At 41.1% G+C, this 24,643-nt stretch overlaps 1 protein-coding gene across 2 annotated transcripts in view; it reads left to right on the top strand.

The window, feature by feature from the left end:
• LOC126480771 (1-phosphatidylinositol 4,5-bisphosphate phosphodiesterase gamma-1) overlaps window positions 1-24,643 on the top strand; it is a 248,439-nt gene that overhangs the window by 116,440 nt on the left and 107,356 nt on the right. For both annotated transcript variants that reach the window (XM_050104071.1, XM_050104070.1), the window contains exons 12-14: window positions 7,971-8,152; window positions 9,668-9,845; window positions 24,060-24,125. In XM_050104071.1, the coding sequence (XP_049960028.1) occupies window positions 7,971-8,152; window positions 9,668-9,845; window positions 24,060-24,125 (426 nt within the window). The remainder of the gene's footprint in view (window positions 1-7,970; window positions 8,153-9,667; window positions 9,846-24,059; window positions 24,126-24,643) is intronic.

Raw genomic sequence — 24,643 nt, forward strand, 5'->3', positions numbered from 1 at the left:
ATTTTGCATTGAAGTCCTTGCCAAATTTCGCGCGTCTGTAAATTTTAGCCAATCTTCGGGATTTTGCGTTCTTCTGAACTTCGCATGCTTTTTCCGTTGCCTCTGCAACAGCGTTCGGACCTGTTTTGTGTACCATGGGGGATCAGTTCCATCTCTTACCAATTTATGAGGTATGAATCTCTCAACTGCTGTTGCTACTATATCTTTGAGCCACATCTCGTCTACATTTGCATAGTCAGTTTGGAAGGAATGGAGATTGTCTCTTAGGAAGGCTTCTAGTGACACTTTATCCGCTTTTTTAAATAAAATTATTTTCCGTTTGTTTCTGGTGGATTTGGAAGAAACGGTATTGAGCCTAGCTACAACGACCTTGTGATCACTAATCCCTGTATCAGTCATGGTGCTCTCTATTAGCTCTGGATTGTTTGTGGCTAAGAGGTCAAGTGTGTTTTTGCAACCATTTACAATTTGCATGGGTTCGTGGACTAACTGCTCGAAATAATTTTTGGAGGAAGAATTTAAGCCAATCTCGGAAGATGTTTTCTGCCTACCACCGGTTTTGAACAAGTATTTTTGCCAACATATCGAGGGAAGGTTGGAGTCCCCACCAACTATAACCATATGAGTAGGGTATTTATTTGTTACGAGACTCAAATTTTCTCTGAACTGTTCAGCAACTATATCATCGGAGTCTGGGAGTCGATAGAAGGAGCCAATTATTAACATAGTTCTGCTGTTAAGTATAACCTCCACCCATACCAATTTGCACGGCGTATCTACTTCGACTTCACTACAAGATAAACCACTACTGACAGACACAAACACTCCACCACCAATTCTGCCTAATCTATCTTTCCTGAACACCGTCTGAGACTTCGTAAAAATTTCTGCAGAACTTATTTCAGGCTTTAGCCAGCTTTCTGTACCTATAACGATTTCAGCTTCTGTGCTTTCTATTAGCACTTGAAGCTCAGGGACTTTTCCAGTACAACTACCAACAATTTACAACTACAGTTCCGACTGTTTCTTGATCCAAGCACATCCTGTATTTGCCACGCACCCTTTGAGATTGCAGCCCACCCCGTACTTTCCCGAGACCTACTAACCTAAAAAACCGCCCAGTCCACGCCACACAGCCTCCGCTACCCGTGTAGCCGCCAGCTGAGTGTAGTGAACTCCTGACCTATTCAGCGGAACCCAAAACCCCACCACCCTATGGCGCAAGTCAAGGAATCTGCAGCCATCATGGTCGCAAAACCGTCTGAGCCTCTGATTCAGATCCTCCACCCGGCTCTGCACCAAAGGTCCGCAGTCGGTTCTGTCAATGATGCTGCAGATGGTAAGCTCTGCCTTCATCTCATAAGCAAGACCGGCAGCCTTCACCAAATCAGATAGCCGGTGGAATCCAGAGAGAATTTCCTCAGATCCAAAGTGACACACGTCATTAGTGCTGACATGTGCCACCACCTGCAGCTGGCTGCACCCTGTGCTCTTCATGGCATCCGGAAGGACCCTTTCCACATCAGGAATGACTCCACCCGGAATGCACACGGAGTGCACACTGGATTTCTTCCCCTCCTTAGCCGCCATATCCCTAAGGGGCCCCATCACGCGCCTAACATTGGAGCTCCCAACCACCAATAAGCCCACCCTCTGCGATTGCCCGGACCTTGAAGGCTGAGAATCGAGAATCATCCTCTAAAACAGGGCAGGCAGCTGCATCTGGCAGCTGCACATGCACACAAGACAAAATACCTGTGATTACTGGAGTCAGAGGGACACATTTTTTTAGGTTAGAGACAGGTTACAGACAGAGAATATTGAAAGAGATTAAAATAGAACAGTCCATGGTATCTGTAGCAGTAGCCAAAGAAATAAAATTTGTGTGTTTCATCAGAACATTAGAGTACTGAAAAATAAAATAGATGAGCTTCTTGTGTGCCTAGAAAACGGGGTAAATTCTGTAGGTGTAGACGTTTTGTGTCTCTCTGAATACTATGTAACCGCAGGGATGAAGAAGTTAAATGTAAGGGATAGCAGATTAGCATCTTATTCATGTAGAGTCAACATGGAAAAAGGAGGAGTTACTATTTATATAAAAACTGGACACAAAGTCAAAAATATTGAAACAAATTGTTTTTGTGTAGATCAGATCCTTGAAGCAAGTGCTTGTGAGTTGCTACTGCAGTTTACTTCTATAGTAATTGTAACAATCTACAGATCCCCTCAAGGTAACTTTCAGCTATTCATGAACAATCTTGAGGCATTGTTGAGCTACTTGTCAGACAAAAAGCAGTTAGTGGTTTGTAGTGGTTTTAATGTAGATTTCTTAAAAGATACGGATAGGAAAAATGAGCTATAATCTTTATTTGGTTGTTACAATCTAGTATCTGTTGTAAATGTTCCAACTTGTGTGCAGCAGGATAGTAAGTCACTTATAACACTTTCATGGACAGTGCTCAGGCAGAAACAATTAATGAGTACCCAGTTGTTAATGGGCTATCTGATAATGATACACAGTTAATGGAAATAACACATATAGCACCTTACAGGATTCAGGCAGGTTCATACAAGGCAGGGAGGCTTATTAATGCGAACAGGATACAGAGCTTTAAATGCAGCGTAGAAGAGGTAGAATGGGCTGAAGTATACACAGAAAATGATGCTGATGCCAAAGTCAATTTATTCCACCGTAAATTTGTCTCAATATTTGAGAGTTGCTTTCCTGAAATGTTTGTGGAACTAGTACTTTTTGCAGATGACACGAGTGTTATAATAAATCCCATTCCTGAAAAATCAACTGAAGATATTGTTAAGGATGTCTTTCAAAGAATTATTGAGTGGTTCTCAGAAATGGACTCCCCCTTAATTTTGGAAAAACTCACTATAACCGGTTCTGTACAGCGAATAGTCATACAGACAATTGATGTAGCATTTGAACAGGGCTCTGTTAACAGGGTAGATTTCTCCAAATTTTTGGGTGTTCACATTGATGACAACTTGAAGTGGAAGAAGCATATTACTGAGCATCTCAAACAACTAAGTTCAGCTTCTTTCACTCTTAGTATAACCACTAGTCTTGGTAATAAACAGATCAACCTCCTAACGTTCTTTGCATATTTCCTCTCAATAATGTCTTATGGAATAGTTTTTTCAGGTAACTCACCACTTAAACATAAAGTATTGATTGCACAAAAGAGAGCAGTGAGAATAATTAGTGGTGTTCACCCAAGGACTTCATGTAGGTACCTTTTCAAGGAGTTACGTATTTTAACTGCACCATCGGAGTACATATATTCGCTAATAAAATTCGTTACAAATAATCCATATCAATTCGTGAAAAGCAGTGATTTTCATACGTACAAAATTGAAGCTGTCAGTTGCTCAAAAAGGAGTACATTGTTCAGCAACAAAAATCTTTGATCATTTGCCCAGCAACATAAAGTGTCTGGCAAGTAGCAGATCAAGTTTTGAACCTAGCTTAAAGTCATTTCTCATGGAAAAATACTCTTAGTCCATGGACAAGTTTCTGTTTCAGCAATGGTAAAAAGTAAAAAAAAAATTGTACCTCTAAATGAGTTGCATGTGTAGAACTAAAAATTTCAGTAATATTAATATTAGCACTATTCGTGTGTGTGTGTGTGTGTGTGTGTGTGTGTGTGTATATATATATATATATATATATATATATATATATATATATATATCTAAAAACAAAGATGATGTGACTTACCAAATGAAAGTGCTGGCAGGTCGACAGACACACAAACATACACACAAAATTCAAGCTTTCGCAACAAACTGTTGCCTCATCAGGAAAGAGGGAAGGAGAGGGAAAGACGAAAGGAAGTGGGTTTTAAGGGAGAGGGTAAGGAGTCGTTCCAATCCCGGGAGCGGAAAGACTTACCTTAGGGGGAAAAAAGGACGGGTATACACTCGCGCACACACACACACATATCCATCCACACATATACAGACACAAGCAGACATATTTAAATATGTCTGCTTGTGTCTGTATATGTGTGGATGGATATGTGTGTGTGTGCGAGTGTATACCCGTCCTTTTTTCCCCCTAAGGTAAGTCTTTCCGCTTCCGGGATTGGAATGACTCCTTACCCTCTCCCTTAAAACCCACTTCCTTTCGTCTTTCCCTCTCCTTCCCTCTTTCCTGATGAGGCAACAGTTTGTTGCGAAAGCTTGAATTTTGTGTGTATGTTTGTGTTTGTTTGTGTGTCTGTCGACCTGCCAGCACTTTCATTTGGTAAGTCACATCATCTTTGTTTTTAGATATATATTTCCTACGTGGAATGTTTCCCTCTATTATAACTAATATATATATATATATATATATATATATATATATATGATAGAGGGAAACATTCCACGTGGGAAAAATATATCTAAAAAGAAAGATGATGAAACTTACCAAACAAAAGCGCTGGCAGGTCGATAGACACACAAACAAACACAAACATACACACAAAATTCTAGCTTTCGCAACCAATGGTTGCCTCGTCAGGAAAGAGGGAAGGAGAAGGAAAGACAAAAGGATATGGGTTTTAAGGGAGAGGGTAAGGAGTCATTCCAATCCCGGGAGCGGAAAGACTTACCTTAGGGGGAAAAAAGGACAGGTATACACTCGCACACACACACATATCCATCCACACATACACAGACACAAGCAGACATTTGTAAAGGTCTTTACAAATGTCTGCTTGTGTCTGTGTATGTGTGGATGGATATGTGTGTGTGTGTGCGAGTGTATACCTGTCCTTTTTTCCCCCTAAGGTAAGTCTTTCCGCTCCCGGGATTGGAATGACTCCTTACCCTCTCCCTTAAAACCCATATCCTTTTGTCTTTCCTTCTCCTTCCCTCTTTCCTGACGAGGCAACCATTGGTTGCGAAAGCTAGAATTTTGTGTGTATGTTTGTGTTTGTTTGTGTGTCTATCGACCTGCCAGCGCTTTTGTTTGGTAAGTTTCATCATCTTTCTTTTTATATATATATATATATATATATATATATATAAAATCTTGTAATCTGATCTGCTTCACATCATATCGATAAAATAATCGGTAAAATGATCTACGGAACATGACATAACTAACACTAACACTAGTACAGCAAGATACAGAGCTCTTTCACATGTACGACCTCAACCTGGCAGAAATTTTCTGCAATTAAATGACTCCCTCAGTAATCTAAAGGTGATTACAAATTACTCACCAACTCCTTTATTAGTCTCCGATAGCCAAGAACTTTCATATGTCCTCCAAAATACAGGAATGTCCATGGTATACCTCGGGGTTGTAATTGTATGGAGCATGTGTGTTTGTCGTACTTACTTTACACATGAGCAATGGCAGGAGAAAACATGTAATAAAGGATGTGGAAATGTGCAAGCTTTCAAGGCCAGTGGCCCCTTGTTCTAGTAGCAGAAGTTTTGAAGGTAACGGAAGACGGAAGAAGGAAAATGGCTGGTGAGGTTTAGGAAATGTAAAGAGTTACATAAAAGTCATAGAGGACCCTGGGACAGGGAAGACTTATTGGACAGGACAAGAAGGAAAGACTGATTTCCGGTACCTGCACTAGATGAGATTTGAAAAGCAGAGAAGTCCATTTTTCAAATATCATCCAGTGCAGGTACCAGAAATCTGTCTTTCCTCCTCATCCTGTCCAGTAAGTCTCCCTGACCTGGGGCTTTCGGTTTCTTTCCCACAAATGCTCATATTTCCTAAATCTCACCAGTATTTTTGTTCTTCATCTACCTTTCTCTTCAACCCTTCTACCGAAAGGAGGAGCCATTTGCTCCGATAGTTTGCATGTTTCCACATCTTTTATGTGCTCTCTCCTGCCGTCACTTAGTGTGTGGATTTTTTTTATCCATCCATATTACATTTTCAAACAATGATTATTTTTATTGATATATTTCATTACACATATACATATTATGACAAGAGTACTATCCTCAGTGCGTCTGCAATGTGACTCTTAGCAGTCTGCCACATCCTTCAAGCAAGTCCAGACTCACTCGGCTTACAGTGTAGATTACATCTTGAAGAAACACTGCTGCAGATCCTAGTCGATGGTGCAGCCCAGATTGTAACCTTCCTATGGGAAAGTGATTATTACCAGTTGATATAAAGTATTCATTTTAGTGATTGACTTATGGGATGTAGCTGGGGAGGGGACACCAGCTGCCACTTACTTTACCCTAAGGGGAATTCTTACACAGCCTCATCTCTGCTGAGACACAAACTTCAAAGCTGACCGAGCTGTACTTCATTCCTGTATGTGTTATTTTTAAACATCATCCATAATCTACTGAATGACCTATTTTTTAAGGAATCCTCTCCTGTCGGTGCAGAGGTGGGGAGAATGGAGTCACAGCGTACATCTTCTGCCCCAGCTTTTTGTTATAGGGCAGTTTTTACCCTCACAATCCTGCCCCCCCCCCTTACACACACACACACACACACACACACACGCACACACACACACACACACACACACACACACACACACACACACACACACACACACCTACCTTCCTACCTACCTTCACCTGTAAGTGTTCTACAGATTCTTTTATTGATATATTTCTTCGTAGATCATTTTTGGACAGTGTCACAGCTCTTGACCAGACAATGTCTACATCACTAACAAAACTGTTCTATTGGCTCAATAATTATGTTGATAGAGAGACTAATAGTCATGCTATTTAGTTCTTCAGATACCCCAGTAATCATAATCAAAATTGTCATCATCATCATCATCATCATCATCATCATCAAGCACTTTAACTAGTACTTCTGCTGTCACCATCATCCATTCTGGATTGCTCATATTCATTTTAATTTGAATGAGATAAGTTCACATTATTATCGTCATTAGTGAAAAGTCTGTGATTTCATTGTTCGTCGAATACTCCTACTCTGGATTTTCGTCTTTATGACAGTTTGGTTAGGGCTTGGGTTGTCACTTAAGAAATGACATGCTGCATTCCAGTGATATGCAGAAATTGATGTATCTGATCTATAACATCAACCACATGGAATTCATGAATGGCTTGACAAAATGTACGTAGATGTGCTCCCAAAGCTGGTAAGGAGGGGCCAAAGTGAGAGGTTGACCAACAGAGCTGGTTGATTTACTGCACATTTGTGACAGTTGTAGAAGAATCATTGTGTAGTTTGTAATTCTTCATGCTTTCCCGGTGATCTGTTGACATCTTGGATATTCGGGAATCCAGCCAGATGTTCGCGTCGTTCTCGCACGCTGTTGAAATATTGTGCGAGAATGACGCGAACATCCGGCTGGATTCCCGAATATCCTAGATGTCATTGTGTAGTTTCCTTAATTTTCAACTAGTAAACATGCTGTCATGTTTATTATAAACATTTCTGGCTCTCTAGCTTTCAGCTACTAAAGATGAGTATTTCAGACATAACCGATTAATTCCTCTCAAAAGACCTACTATCGAACAATGATACACTTCTTTCCCATAAATATAATTGCTCAGTGACTACCCACTATTTAAAATATGATAGAAATCATAATCTTTACATATTTACACTATCTTACGCGTGCAGTTATGTGCACCCTTTTTCAACAGAATACCTTAAAGCTCCAGCAGATCAACTGAGACTCCATTTCAATTAAAATTCCTGATGAAGAACAGTATGATTCTCAAACAACAATTAATTACTTTTATGATAATAAACTATTTTAATTATTCTGTCCAATCTTGTTCTCTTTATCCTAGAACGGGAGGCCATATTAGGCTTAATTCATGTAATTACTGTTAGTAGGCATCCTAACAGTACTGAATGACTTGTACAGACATCCAAACTTGCTGTAGCTTGGTCATGGTCTCTTAATGTATGTATATGTGCAATTGTTTTGAGAAATTTATGAATTTCCAGAAGGTCAATGTTGTGAAGATATTTATTCTAAAATCTTATATTGTAGGAGTTTCTCATCAAGCTGCAGAAACCTGTTCCTCAACCAAATAAACATGAAGGAAAGGAATGGTATTATCCTCAGGCAACAAAACTAAAAGCAGAAGAACTACTGAAAAGGGTTCCCGCCGATGGAGCATTTCTCGTGAGACCAAGTGAATCTGATACTGATGCATATGCTATATCATTCAGGTAAGGACATTGGACTTAATTACAATGCACCCCTATTTGAAAACAGTATGTCAGAAAAATCTGAGAAGTACATGATATTAATAATAGATTGTGCAATAACTCAAAGAAGATTGTTTTGGATTAGTTTTTGTGCCCTTCAAATTGTAAAATCTTGAAAAGTATGATTATTTGGCTATTGAAACACACTGAAGCACCAAAGAAACTGGTATAGGCAAGGATAGTCAAATATAGAAATATATAAACAGGCAGAATATGGTGCTGAGGTCAGCAACGTGTGCATAAGATAACAAGTGTGTGGCACAGTTGTTAGATCAGGTACTGCTGCTACAATGGCAGGTTATCAAGATTTAAGTGAGTTTGAACATGGTGTTATAGTCAGTGCACGAGCGATGGGACACAGCATCTCCGAGGTAGCAACAAAGTGGGGATTTTCCCATGTGACCATTTCACGAGTGTACCATCTATATCAGGAATCCAGTAAAAGATCAAATCTGTGACGTCGCAGTGGCAATGCAAGAATGGGACCACTGACAACTGAAGAGAATTGTTCAACATGACAGAAATGCAACCCTTCCACAAATTGCTGTATACTTCAATGGTGGGCGATCAGAAAGTCTTAGCATATGAACCATTCATCGTCAGTATGGGCTTTCGGAGCTGAAGGCCTGCTCATGTGTCCTTGATGACTGCATGACACAAAGCTGTATGCCTCGCCTGAGCCCTTCAACACTGACATCGGGCTGTTGATAACTGGAAACAGTTTGTCTGGTTGGATGAGTCTCATTTCAAATTGTATCAAGCAGATGGATGTGTACGGGTATGGAGACAACCTCATGAATCCATGGACCCTGCAGGTCAGCAGGAGACTGTTCAAGCTGGTGGAGTCAATGTAATGATGTGGCGCTTTTGCAGTTGGAGTGATATAGGCCCCCTGATATGTCTAGATATGACTCTGACAGATGAAACATATGTAAGCATCCTGTCTGATCACCTGCATTCATTGATGTCTATTATGCATTCCTACAGACTTGGGCTATTCCAATAGGACAGTGCAACACCCCACACATCCAGAACTGTTACAGAGTGGCTCCAGGAAGAGTTTTCTGAGTTTAAACACTTCTGCTGGCCACCAGACTCCCTAGACATGAACATTATTGAGCATATCTGAGATGTCTTGCAATGTGCTGTTCAGAAGAGATCACCATCCCCTCGTACTCTCACGGATTTATGGACAGCCCTGCAGGATCCATGGTATCAGTTCCTCCAGCACTACTACAGACGTTAGATGAGTGTGTGCGACACCGTGTTGCGGCACTTCTGCATCCTTGCAAGGGGCCCTACACGATGTTAGGCAGGTGTACCAATTTCTTTGGATCTTCAGTGTATCTTCCCATGTAATTAATATCCAGAACTACAATCAAACTGTTGAGCCAATTAGTGGGGAAATTCTATTTTAAACAACCTGTTTATTCTGTATCAAAGTTTCAGTTTTCCTATAAGATGTTATTGTTGCAGGGCTGAGAAAAAGATAAAACACTGTAGAATAAAACTGGAAGGACGGCTGTACACAATTGGAACATTTCAGTTTGAAAGCCTAGTTGAGCTTGTGAGCTATTACGAGAGACATCCCCTCTACCACAGAACAAAGCTGCGATATCCAGTCACAGAGGAATCTATCAGCAGAATGGCTCATGTAAGTGTAACGTACATGTTCACATGTTGAAGTTGTTTGTTAAAATAATGGTGTAATAATTCTCTGTCTGACAGGTGTATAAGTAGTAGTTGAAATTCGTGAATAATCATGGCATCTCACTTTTACTGATTATATTTTGTGAGATGTGAAAAATAGCTGTGAAATTTCTACTGCACTAGGAAACTGTGTAATATTTTTATTTCTATGTAGTTGTCAATGTGTAATTGCTTGGTTTGAAGTCAATATTCATCTTACCAGTATGACATGTGCAGTGGAAAACAATTTCACGTGGTTATTACAAGGGTATGCCTGAAAATTAATGCCTAAAAATTTTTTTTATGAAAACTTAAAACTTTTTAAATAAAACAGATGTTATTCACATTCTGCTCCTTTATCCCTACATATTTACTTCTCACTGTAGTCATGTGTGTGATGGGCGCTATCACAGAGCAATATGACTTTGTGTTTCCTTTTACCATATTCCGGTCATTTTTCATGTAATGCTTGATTTAAATTGATCATTTGCTGTTGGTAATGATCAGTGTTAACGGTTTCACCAGGTTTTAGCAGCTCATAATAGATGACACCCTTCTGATCCCACAAACACAGTGCATTGTCTTCTTTCCAAAGCAGTTCGGTCTTGCAGTGTATGTCGATGGTTTTCCTAGATTCACCCGTGATTTACGGCGCTTAGGATTCTCAAAATATATCCATATTTCGTGACTGTCACTATTCAATGGAGAAACGACTTTCTTTTGTATCTGGCGAGCAGAAGTTCACAAGTGGTCTCTCAATTTGTTTGCTGTCTTTCATTCAGTTCATGTGGAACCCATTTTCCTACTTTCTGCACCTTTCCCATAGCTTTCAACTGAAGAGAAGTGGCTTTCTGCATCACATTCAATTGTGCCACAAGTTCCTGTTGAGTTTGAGTATCACCTTCATCCAATTAAGCCTGCAATTCACTGTCTTCGAATTTTTTGGTGGTTTCCAGCGCTTGTCGTTTCTCTAGTCAAAATAACCACTTTTGAATTTTTTGAACCACTCGAAACACTATGTTTTCCCAAGAGCATGTTCGCCAAAAGCTCCAACAAGCATTCGGTGCGATTCTGCAAGCAGTTTTCTTCAAACTGTAACAGAAAACCAATGCTGTCTGCAAATTGTAGTTTGTAGGCCCAAAACCCGACATGTTTACGGGTTTGAAACAGGTACCGATGTATGGAACGTAGGTTACTGTGTGTTGACATTTGTCGTTAGCTGTTACATGAAGAAAAAGGCGCTCCAGATGTGGTCTCACAGGCCCTACACTGACGTCCAGCACCATCAATAGGAGAATTCCAGTTTCATACTTCTACACCTGGTACATGTTGTTCTAAGGATTCAGCAGTGAGATGTGTAGATTGCATTTTGAGCCACTATCATTTATAGACATCGGGTGTCCCTCATTACTGTCGGGTAATTTGAAGGCTGTGCAGTATTGAGACAGGGCCCTCCAGCAAATGATCCAGCCTTAGTCTTCAGCGTTTTGGTAGTGGATTCATCTCACGAGATGCTAATTCCTGGGCATAACATGTCCACCTTACAAACACCTTCCCCCAGTGGGCAGGACTCATAGGAATTGAAAGGACTGTGGTATCTCCTCGTTTGAAATGAAATGATCATGTGGCATTGTTGGCCAGGAGGCCCCAACTGGAGAAGTTCGGCCGCCGGATGTAGGTTTTATTTCAGGATGCCTGTAGTGTTGGCAGAAGAGCCAACACTGTGTTACTAGAGGAGGCCGAAATGCACGCGTTTAGCTCACGCAGGCTGGCCATAGGAGGGAAGGACTATACTGACGTGAGGTCTGTAACACGACTAGGAATTAGAATTCAGAAAGTGGACGTGGCTAGTTTGATCCTTAACTTTAATCCATTAATGATGAACGTCACTCTTGACGGTACATGAGTCACAATATTATCTGTTCAGAAGACATAATAACTGAATATGGCACCTTGCTAGGTTGTAGCAAATGACGTAGCTGACGGCTATGCTAAACTGTCGTCTCGGCAAATGAGAACGTATGTAGACAGTGAGCCATCGCTAGCAAAGTCGGCTGTACAACTGGGCGAGTGCTAGGGAGTCTCTCTAGAATAGACCTGCCGTGTGGGGGTGCTCGGTCTGCAATCGCTGATAGTGGCGACACGTGGGTCCGACGTATACTAATGGACTGCGGCTGATTTAAAGGCTACCACCTAGCAAGAGTGGTGTCTGGCGGTGACACCACAATGCCACAGTGGGTGACTTGCATGTCAGTGATGGTGATGAAAGGATGATGAGAACAACACAACACCCAGTCCACGAATGTAGAAAATCCCCAACCCAGCTGGGAATCAAACCTGGGCCTGCTGCATGGTAGGCAAACACGTTACCACTCAGCTAAGCTGGCTGACTCTCCTTACATGAAACACACCAAACACACTTGATATCAACAGACACTTACAATGCATCATATCAGGAACCCTACTCCCACACTCAACCTGCCATCTAAGAGAAGGGGGGAGCTTGAGCAGCAGCATCTTGACCATATTGTGGTCAGCATGCCTAGGAGAATCCATGCTTGTTACAATGCACAAGGTGGAACAATATGATATTGGGTGTTCATAGATGTGCATTTTTGAACAGATGTCTTTATTTTGCTTATTGTTTTTATTTATGTATTTATTTACGAGGGTTATTCCAAAAGTAAGGTCCGATTCGCCGTAACTATTGAAATTTGGCGCCAATGACAAAACACGCATGCGCGCCGACTCCCGGCAAGCCTTGCGCGTCAAACGCCGCCATTCGCTTTGTTACTGTTGCTGAGTGTAGTTCACAGTGTCACTTTACAATGTTTAAGACAATTGATCAGCCCGCCGATTGTGAAGTAAGGGCAGTGATACGGTTTTTGTCTGCAAGAAACAATTCAGCGGCGGAAATCCATCGGCAGATTACTGAAGTGTACGGTCCTAACATAATGAGCGACAGTAAAGTGCGCAAGTGGGTGCGAGCTTTTAATGAAGGACGGGATAATGTGCACGATGAACCACGGTGTGGCCGACCATCAGTGATTTCAGACGATTTGGTCAATGCGGTTGACAAAAAAATTCGTGAAGATCGCCGATTCACTATTACAGACGTAGACATGCATTTTCCGAATGTGAGTAGAACAACTTTGTACGGAATTGTGTCTGAACATTTGAAGTTTCACAAATTGTGTGCCCGTTGGGTTCCCAGGCTGCTTACTGAGCCCCAACGAATGAAAAGAATGGCTTTTGCTCTTGATTTTTTGGAGCGATATCATAAGGAAGGTGACAGTCTTTTAGACAATGTTGTCACAGGGGATGAGACATGGGTTTCTCACATCACTGCAGAGTCTAAACGTCAGTCAATGCAATGGCGTCACACGTCATCGCCAGTCAAGGTCAAGGCAAAGCAGACAATCTCAACACGTAAGGTTATGGCGACTGTGTTCTGGGATAGATGTGGAGTATTGTTAGTCGACTTTATGGAGATAGGAACAACGATTAATAAAGCCGCCTACTGCGCTACCCTGACTAAACTTCGACGTGCAATCCAGAATAAGCGACGTGGTCTTTTGTCGTCTGGAATCTTGTTGTTGCATGACAATGCCAGACCCCACACTGCAAATGAAACGCAAGCTCTGATCAAGAAATTTGGATGGGAACAGATGGACCATCCTCCTTACAGTCCGGACCTGGCGCCAAGTGATTTCCACCTGTTCCGTTACTTAAAGGAGTTTCTCGGCGGCAAGCGCTTCGACACAGATGATGAAGTGAAAGAAGCAGTTAAGGACTGGTTATCGTCACAGGCGGCCGATTTCTATAACATGGGCATTCAAAAGCTTGTTGAACGATGTGACAAATGTTTAAATAAGTATGGAAGTTATGTAGAAAAATAGATAAAGATGTAAGGAATGTAAATAAAACAATTGTTTTGAAAAAACATTTTAGTTTTGATTTTTTTTTTTTTTTTATAACCGGACCTTACTTTTGGAATAACCCTCGTATTTGTTATTATTATTATATTTTTTTATTTTTATTTATTTATTTATTTATTTTTTTTTTTTTTTTTCACAGGGCATATTCTTTCATTTCCTAATCCTCTTGGCTCTGAGCCTGCTGATACTTGCAGATTTGCACATGGTGCAAAACTTCTTTTTGATCACTTTACCACCTGTACAAATCTTAGTAGCTATTCTGTAAAGTGTCAGAGTAAATGTACTTTGCCTCAGTGCAAGAATATATGTGTTTATTGTAAAAATTGGCACAAAATTAAACATAAGTGTTAAAATACTGTACAAAGATACAAACAACTGCCAGACTGCTGCTTCAATAAATCTTAATCTATAGCTTTTGCTGTATAAATCGAAATTTTTTTGTATTGTCCTCTGCCAAGATTTTAGCAATCATGTTGAGCTTATGTAAGTAAAATGACACGGCAAAGCATATTGTTTATAGGAAGAGAATTCCCCTTGAACTCACTTAACTGTACAGTCTATATTGTGCTTTATTGTGCTTTGTATGTAGTAGTATGTGGTGCATGTCACCATTATCAATTTTGATCCTGACAACAATTTTCATAATTTATTTTTTGTGTGAAGTGCAAATATGCAGAGTAGCAGTGTCCCACCACACAGATTATGGACATAACACAAGACTGTATAGATTTAAAATTTGCAAACCACACTCTCTATGAGAGGTATAACAGTATTACACCCATATATCCGCTGTAATGATCTTGGGAAACTTGCCATTACAATTTCCAGTTGGGACAAGCATATTTTAATATGGTGGTCTTAAGTCCTTGATGGAACATAAATAAGGGAAGGAGTGAAGATTAGTGCACAAACAAGACTGAGGACTTTCTTAATCTTGTTCATCTTCATGTTGATGTTTCATGTATGTAATGAATTGTTACCTTCGCACATTTAGTATTTTGAAATCCTGTTTTTAAAACCACTGTTTAGGCTTGACATACTGGAACTGACTGTCACTAATGCTGTTTTTCACTTAGAAATCATAATGGATCCCTTAAGCCATGCCAGAATGACTGTATTAATTTTGATTCTGTGGTAATTTTTAGTTTCACCTAAATATATGTTTAGGTACACTTATCAATTTCTTTATTTTTTTATTGACGGAAGTCAGTTCCAGCTCACTAAGAAGTCTAATGTAATTGGACAGCTAAAATAGTCTATTCACCAAGTGGTGGCAAGAGAACATACCTATCAAAGTATTGAAATTTGCAAGCTCTTGGAACCAGTGGCTCCTTCTGGCAGAAGGGCTGAAGGGGAAGGAAGAGGGGTCGAGGAAAAGAATTGATGGGCTACAGGAAAATGGGAGAATTCAGAAAAGTCCTTCAGAACCCCACATCAGGGGAGACTTACTGGACAGGAGAAGAAAAATGGCTGTTTATTGGGACTCCACCAGACAAGATTTCTGTGCAGTCCCCAACTGTCAGTCTTTGCTTCTCATCCCATCTGGTAACTCTCCCCTTACCCAGGGTTCTGGGCAACTTTTCTAAACTCTCCCAATTGCCTAAACCTAACCATTCCTTTTCCTTCACCCCTCTTCCTTCCACGTCAATCCTTCATTACTCTCATTCTTGCAGGACCTTTTTCCGGTCGCAGCAATGTCAGACATTTGGTGTTTTACCGGATTCATGATATTCATGGTACACTCGTGAAATGGTTGTATGGGAAAATCCACACATCATCACTACCTCAGAGATGCTGTGTCCCATCCCACGTACGCTGGCTATAACATCATGTTCAAATCTCACTTAAATCTTGATAACCTGCCATTGTAGCAGCAGTAACTGATGTAACAACTGCACCACATACTTGTTGTCTTATATGGTCATTACCGACCACAGTGCCATATTCTGCCTGTTTACATATCTCTGTATTTGAATACGCATGCCTATATCAGTTTCTTTGGCACTTCAGTGTGCTTTACAAGGACAGATGGTTGCTGCAACGTTGATGAAGGAACCTTCCTGGCAAATCAGGGTGCCAGACAGAGCAAGCTCCATCCTCTGAAATATAAGTTTAGTGTGTTAACAACTGCTCTACCTCATTCTCTTGGACCCTGTTGTATGATGTCCTTGATATAAATGCAGTTTTACTCTTCGTCCTTGTGTACATCAAGGATACCCAACAGTGACTCCAGAACCAAGAGCTTATTGCTATACCCTACACACTAACTCCATACTGTTTATGTTTAGAAGACAAGAGAAATCTTATTTGTTAGACAGGATACTCTCTAACTTGTAATGAGATCATGTGGGGAGGACCAGGGTTTCATGGGTTTTATTGATTCTGTTATTAACCTCGAAAGAAGTTATGTTCAAGGGTTATGTAGACATTTCTTCCTAAATAAGTGGCTCCTGTGACACAGGTGGTAATTCTTCAAAATTTTGTTGTCTCCCAACGTGATGAAATTCCAGCTTCATTTTGTTAGAGCTCTCCAGGTGTATTTTGAAGACTTATTCATCTGGCAGTGTGAGTCACTCATTCACTCTCCAAATTCTATAAACAACAAATAACAACATACTTCAAATTGGAAGTTTTTCAGTTGGAACAGTAAAGCCGGTAAGTACAATAACTGAAGGAAAAAATAATCTCATTTCCGGTATTAATAGGGAAGTAGTAAATAAGGCTCTTAGGCAGTCTTCAGTTATTTACTCATGGGTGCAAAATGGGTAACAGACTTCAAAGCTTATATTGAAGAAAGTTGAAAAGCTTGCTTTTGGTCATCTCCTTTTCCATAGAATTAATTTTATTTAGAAAATTTTAGCTTACTCATTACATGCTTCTGTTAATGTTGTTGCTGTGTTCTTCAGTCTGAAAATGGATTTGATGCAGCTGTCCAAAGTAGTCCCGCCTGTGAAAGTATCATCATCTCTATGTAACTACTGTAATGCATCTCCATTTGAACCTGCTTACTGTTGTCAGTTCTTGGTCTTCTGTTCAGTTTTAATCCTTTACACTTCCCTTCATGACCAAATAGGTGATTCCTTAATGGCTCAAGATGTGCCCTATTACCTAGTCCATTCTTTCATTTAAGCTGTGGAGTAAATTTCATTTCTCCCCAAATTCTATTCAGTATCTCCTCGTTAGCTGTCAAGTCTACCCAGTTAATCCTAATCGTTCTCCTGTAGCGTCATATTCCAGAAGCTTCTGCTCTCTGCTTGTCTGAACTGTTTATTGTATGTGTTCCACTTCTGTCCAAGGCTGCACTCCGACATATACTAAAACGAAAGAAAAAGAGGACTTCCTGACACTTAAACTTATATTTGAACATAGCAAATTTCTCTTTTTTCAGAAATGTTTTTCTCACTATATCCAGTCTGTATACATCCTCTGTACTTCTGCCATTGTCATTTTGCTACCAAAATAGCAAAACTTTTTTTTAGTATATAATTTCCTCATCTAACTCCCTCAGCATCCCCTGTTTTGATTCAACTACATTCCATTACTCTTGTTTTACTTTCACTGTGATTCAACAGCATAACAAAAAGATATACTGGCACTTACCATAAAGATGACACATTAATTTGCAGACAGGCAAAACTAAAAGAAAACTTACACATAGCTTTCGGCCGTAGCCTTCATTAGAAAAAGAAAGAGAAACACACAAGAGTCATTCACTCAGGCAAGTACACCTTATATACACATGGCCACCATCTCCAGCAGCTTGAACTGGTCCGAGCTGCTGTAGATGGCAAGCATGTGTGCGTGAGTTGTGCTTGCTTGTGTGAATGAATGGTGTGTGTTTCTCTGTCTTTACCTGATGAAGGCTGTGGCTGAAACCCACATGTAAGTGCCTTTAGTTTTGCCTGTCTGCAACTTAACGTGTCATCTCTACAGTAGGCAGCAGTTTATCTTTTCCTTATATTGTTGATGTTCCGGCCTGGAGTTTTCATTGATGTTCATGTTGTAACCGCTTTCCAAGACACTATCCATTCTGTACAACTACTCTTACAAGTCCTGTGCCATCCTTGATAAAATTACTGTGTCACTGGAAAACCCCAGGTATTATTTCTTCTCCCTGAATTCAAATTCCCTTTCCAAATTTTTCTTTGGTTATCTTTATTGCATGATCTATCTACAGATTGAGTAACATTGAGGATAGTCTTCAACCTCACCTTACTCTGTTCTCAGCTGTTGCTTCTCTTTATATCCTTAGACTATTATAACTGCTGTATAGTTTCAGGAGAGATTGTAGATAACCTTTTGATTCCTGTATTTTATCCCTGCTACCCTCAGAATTTTGAAAAGTATATTCTAATTAGTATTGTCAAAAGCTTTCTCTAAATCTACAAATGCTATAAACATAAGCTTGCCTTTCTTCTGTATATATTTTCTAAGATAAGGCACTGGTTCAGTATTGCCCTGAATGTCCCTACATATTTCCAGAACCCAAATTGATATTCCGTAAGGTTGTCTTCTACCAATTTTTTATTCTTCTGTAAATAATTTGTGTCGGTATTTTACAAGAATGCCTTATTAAATGGATAATTTGACCGTATTCACATGTCACCACCTCTCTTCTTTGGAATCATGGTTATTACACTCCTCTTGAAATTTGAGGTTAACTAGTCATCACATATCTCTTTCATATCAGATGAAAAAGTTTTGTCATAGCTGGCTCTCCAAAGTTGTTGTCTTCTATTATTACATCAAATATATACTTTTTCTGTTACAAATGGTCAGCATGCAGGCATATTTATATAACTTGTTAGTTAGTAACTTTTTTCATCCAATGATCATTTTTACAGTGACATAGAATTTCCCTGCTTAACATGAGGAAAATTTATATACACACACATGTAACAGGGGGAGGACAGGTGATTGGTAAATAATTTGATAGAATGTGAACAGATTTGTTCTGCATCATCATGATATATTTTACAAATGACCTGTGGCACAGGGTAATGCTGATGGGATGACTCTATCTGGATAAACTTCAACACCTCCAATGATCTGCTGTATCACACACAGACGCTGCTGAGCATCTGTGAGTGCATTATGCTGAATGCTGATTTCCTCTCTCATCAAAGCTAAAGGCAACTACAAGAGGATTGCACCATAAACATAAACAATGTGCAAGGTGTTTACATCCATTCCATGAAGATGTGCAATTTTACAGTAGGCTTTGAGGAGCTCTAAAATGACATTAATCACATTTCTTAATGTATCACAATTTTTTGTAAAACTGTACTGACCGCTAACATAGATAATGTCAGTAGACAGTGAAAATCGCCAAATAGTTTTGTTTTATTTAAAAAGAGATCTCCTCACAATTGCTACACTCTACACTTTTTCATTTGGCATAAGGCGGCAGTTTGTAAAGATACCTTTTTATGTGATTATACTAGTAACAAAATGTTTTTGTTGCCAAATGAACAGCATTGTGAAGCAATGCTAGTGCAAATACTTCACACTTCCATTTTGAATGATATCCGTAGTATTGTAAAATGATAGAATAGTCATTGTAAGGAACTTTTTGTTTTATTTTTGTCAATATAGAACAAGTTTCCACATAGTAACCTTCATGCAATAGTCTAATATTGAAAACAAAAATCTTTGATGTTCCTGTAAGGTAACTAGATTGATAAAAAATCAACTCACCAAGCTGTGGCTGGAGAACACACATGTAAAGGTACTGAAATTTGCAAGCTTTCGGAGCCAGTGGATCCTTCTTCTGGCAGAAGAGTTGAAGGGGGGGAGACAGGATGAAAGAAAAGGGATGGTGAGACTTAGTAGGAAATTGAGAGACTTTGGAAAAGTCACCCGGAACCCTGGGTCAGGGACAACTTAACAGTTGGGATGAGAAGGCAAGACTGATTGTTGAGGACTGCTCCAAATGGGATTTTAAACCCCAAGGGCTCTAGACGGGAGTATGTATGCGAGGTCCACACCAGCTCTCTTGACACCTCTATGTACAGCATCGGTCATAAAGATCATAACCCTGTGATACAAACAGACCTGCAGTCCCTCCTTAAAACCACAGGCTCCATCACAAGGACCAACACCTCAATCCATAGAATTTATTACCTCACCCAAACCTTGCACCCACACATTTTACCTTCTTCCTTAGATCCAGAAACCCAATCACTGTGAATGTCCCAGGGCTGCTGCTGGCTTCAAACTACCCACCAAAAGATATTTATGTGCCTTAGTTGATCAGCACTAATCAACATTATACACTCCTGGAAATTGAAATAAGAACACCGTGAATTCATTGTCCCAGGAAGGGGAAACTTTATTGACACATTCCTGGGGTCAGATACATCACATGATCACACTGACAGAACCACAGGCACATAGACACAGGCAACAGAGCATGCACAATGTCGGCACTAGTACAGTGTATATCCAACTTTCGCAGCAATGCAGGCTGCTATTCTCCCATGGAGACGATCGTAGAGATGCTTGATGTAGTCCTGTGGAACGGCTTGCCATGCCATTTCCACCTGGCGCCTCAGTTGGACCAGCGTTCGTGCTGGACGTGCAGACCGCGTGAGACGACGCTTCATCCAGTCCCAAACATGCTCAATGGGGGACAGATCCGGAGATCTTGCTGGCCAGGGTAGTTGACTTACACCTTCTAGAGCACGTTGGGTGGCACGGGATACATGCGGATGTGCATTGTCCTGTTGGAACAGCAAGTTCCCTTGCCGGTCTAGGAATGGTAGAACGATGGGTTCGATGTCGGTTTGGATGTACCGTGCACTATTCAGTGTCCCCTCGACGATCACCAGTGGTGTACGGCCAGTGTAGGAGATCGCTCCCCACACCATGATGCCGGGTGTTGGCCCTGTGTGCCTCGGTCGTATGCAGTCCTGATTGTGGCGCTCACCTGCACGGCGCCAAACACGCATACGACCATCATTGGCACCAAGGCAGAAGCGACTCTCATCGCTGAAGACGACACGTCTCCATTCGTCTCTCCATTCACGCCTGTCGCGACACCACTGGAGGTGGGCTGCACGATGTTGGGGCGTGAGCGGAAGACGGCCTAACGGTGTGCGGGACCATAGCCCAGCTTCATGGAGACGGTTGCGAATGGTCCTCGCCGATACCCCAGGAGCAACAGTGTCCCTAATTTGCTGGGAAGTGGCGGTGCGGTCCCCTACGGCACTGCGTAGGATCCTACGGTCTTGGCGTGCATCCGTGCGTCGCTGCGGTCCGGTCCCAGGTCGACGGGCACGTGCACCTTCCGCCGACCACTGGCGACAACATCGATGTACTGTGGAGCCCTCACGCCCCACGTGTTGAGCAATTCGGCGGTACGTCCACCCGGCCTCCCGCATGCCCACTATACGCCCTCGCTCAAAGTCCGACAACTGCACATACGGTTCACGTCCACGCTGTCGCGGCATGCTACCAGTGTTAAAGACTGCGTTGGAGCTCCTTATGCCACGTCAAACTAGCTGACACTGACGGCGGCGGTGCACAAATGCTGCGCAGGTAGCGCCATTCGACGGCCAACACCGCGGTTCCTGGTGTGTCCGATGTGCCGTGCGTGTGATCATTGCTTGTACAGCCCTCTCGCAGTGTCCGGAGCATGTATGGTGGGTCTGACACACCGGTGTCAATGTGTTCTTTTTTCCATTTCCAGGAGTGTATGTACCAACTACTACTTTCCCTTTGAGGGGCAGACATAAAAACAGATCAGGGGCATGGCCATGGGAACCAGGACTGCTCCTTCGTATGCCAACCTTTTCATGGGAAGCTTGGAGGGGGCTTCTGTGGTATCCATAAGCCTTCAGTCCCTGGTTTGGTTTGGATATGTTGTAGAGATCTTTGCATATAGACTGATGGTGAGGCTGAGCTGTTATAATTCTTTGAATCAGTAATTACATTCTCCCAGTTAAATTTAAAATGCTGCTATTCTGAATCCCATGCCACTTCCCTTAATGTTGTCATCACCAAAAGATCTGCTACACACAGCCTATAGCTGTTCACATTAAGCCCACTAACATACAACAGTACTTACATTTTGGCAGCTGCCATCCTTTCCATGTCAAATATTCCCTCCCATACACCCTTGACATATTTGTTCAGGTGGAGACTCTTTACAGCAATACACAACCATTCCCTCCTCAGCCTTCACTGGATGTAATTACCCCTACCAGAACAGTTCAGTAGCAGATTTCCTAGAGCGTCACATCTAATCCTGGTACTACTGATCCATCCAAAACACAGCTTAAGAATACTGTCATTATTATTCTGGTCTTGAATGTCTTGAACAGCTACTTCGCCAAGGCTGTGACTTATGAAGCTGGCATCTGTTCTTTCGGATATGTCTGAAAGAACAGGTGCCATCTTCATATTGTTAAGGCTAAATGGCTGATGACCTCCTTCAGTGTGGATGCACATGAATTGCCTGAACTCTTACGGGACTCAGTGGATTGTCTACCGCGAGTAATGGGTATAATGGCAGGGACACTACGAATGTAGTGTGTGGACTAGAAGTTGAAAATGTGGGTCTCGTGAGGAGCGTGCCGGCGATCAATCCCTGCAGTTGCACTATCCTATGCGCCCTCGGTGGCTCAGATGGATAGAGCGTCTGCCATGTAAGCAGGAGATCCCGGGTTCAAGTCCCAGCCAGAACACACATTTTCAACTGTCCCCATTGATATATATCAATGCCCATCAGCAGCTAATGGTATTGATTTAATTGTAATTTCAGGCTGTGACTTCATCAAATCATGCCGTGTAATGAGATCCATTCTGTCCTACATTTTGCCCACTACACCTAGAATAGCTATTCATTTCCCTCCCAATCTCTGCAACATCCATGTCAGACCCTCTGCTTCTTTTGCATCCATTTCCCTACCCTATGGCTCCTACCACTGTGACCACACCCATTGTAAGACTTGACCTAGGTGCCCTCCTACCACCAGTATAAGCCCTGTAACCGGCAAAACATATACTATCAAAGGGAGAGCCATTTGTGTAATGACACATGTCGCATACCAATTGTTATGTAAACACTGTTTGGAATTTTACGTCAGCATGGTTACCATTAAGTTATTATTTAGAATGAATGGGAATAGACAGAGGGTGTGTACTGCAACACACAGTATCCTGTTGTAGAGCATGTTGTGCAACATGATAGTAGTGACATCGTTGCCTTTTTCACCATGTGTGCCATCCGGATTCTTCCCCCAGACACCAGTTTCTCACAACTCTGCCGGTGGGAACTGGCGTTGAAACATGTTCTTCATTCTCCCCACTCATCTGGCGTTAATTTACATTAATTTCTTCAGTCTCAGCATTTCTCCTCAGTAACTATTCCTTTATTCAGTCCCTTTTAGTTTTCCATATCTTTCACTTTTTTCTACCTGTTTCTCCCCCACCTCTACCACACACTTTCTGCTCTTATTAACTTATTTGCAGTGTTTTGTCAGTAATATCTATCTTGCGTATTACCCTGTTTTCCACCCTTAAGCTCTCAGGTTTTCAAATCTCATCCAATGCAGTCACTAACAATCAGTCTTTCCTTTTCAACCCGTCTGATAAGTTTCCCCTGACTTGGGGTTCTTGGTAACTTTTCTGAACTCTTCTGATTTTCTAAACCTCATCAGTCCTCTTCCTTCATCCATCTTCCTTCCCCTTCTGCCATAAATAGGAGTTACTGACTTCAAAAGCTTGCAAATTTCAATTCCTTTATGTGTGTATTCTCCTGCGACCATTTGGTGAGCTGATTTTTTCATCTATCCAACTACATTTTCAAAAACTGATTATTTTCATCGGCATGTTAGATGTTCCTATGTAATTCACAGAAGTCTAAATTTAACTAAATAAAATTTTGGAAATAAGGTGATTTCACTCAGATGTCAGAATATTTGGTAGCATTGGCTAACACATGGTGTAAGTGTACATCAAGGTTATTTGAGCTTAATGGTTTTTGTTGCTGGCTTGTGTGGCTGAGCGGTTCTAGGCGCTTCAGTCTGGAACCACGCAACTGCTATGGTCGCAGGTTCAAATCCTGCCTCGGGCATGGATGTGTGTGATGTTCTTAGGTTAGTTAGGTTTAAGTAGTTCTAAGTTTTAGGGGCTGATGACTTCAGATGTCGAGTCCCATAGTGCTCTGTATTTCTAGGTTCTGTATTTAAATTGAATTGTTAGAGCTAATCTATGAATCTCTGTTTTTCTTTCCACAGAATCCTGATGACTGCTCTGTGTATGGTACACCAGGATATATGGACCCCAGCAGCTTCACATCAAGGGTAAACAAAACTATTAAGACATCCAATTGAGAGTGCCCAGTAAAGCGTGAAAAGTCAGTAGTGACAATTGTAAACTGTTACTACCATTCTCAGTTTCTTTGAATTTCAGTGAGAATATGATCCACAATTGATATAATCTCACCATCGATGTATGAAAAAACTAAGAACTAAAGCGATTATATTAGGAAAACATACTTATGGACATAGTTAATATGATAACTATAGATAATGTGCTATGAAGTGGATATCCATGCTATTCTCTTTTGCTATGCTAGGCTACAGCTTCATCAAAATAACTGCATGTTAGACTGATAACAATGGAGCACTGTTACCAGAAGACTGACTACACTATGTATTCAGTGTTCAACAGTTGTGTACAGACTGCAGATATAAGCAAACAATGTAGAAATGTTACAACCATGTTATTTGTCACAGGCAGGGAGTTTTGTTACAGTGACAGCACCATCAGCAGTGTTGATTATGACATGTACATATACAGGATTGTGCAGGGAAGTTGG

This window comes from Schistocerca serialis, chromosome 5 (assembly GCF_023864345.2).
Source record: "Schistocerca serialis cubense isolate TAMUIC-IGC-003099 chromosome 5, iqSchSeri2.2, whole genome shotgun sequence".
NCBI lineage: Eukaryota > Metazoa > Arthropoda > Insecta > Orthoptera > Acrididae > Schistocerca > Schistocerca serialis.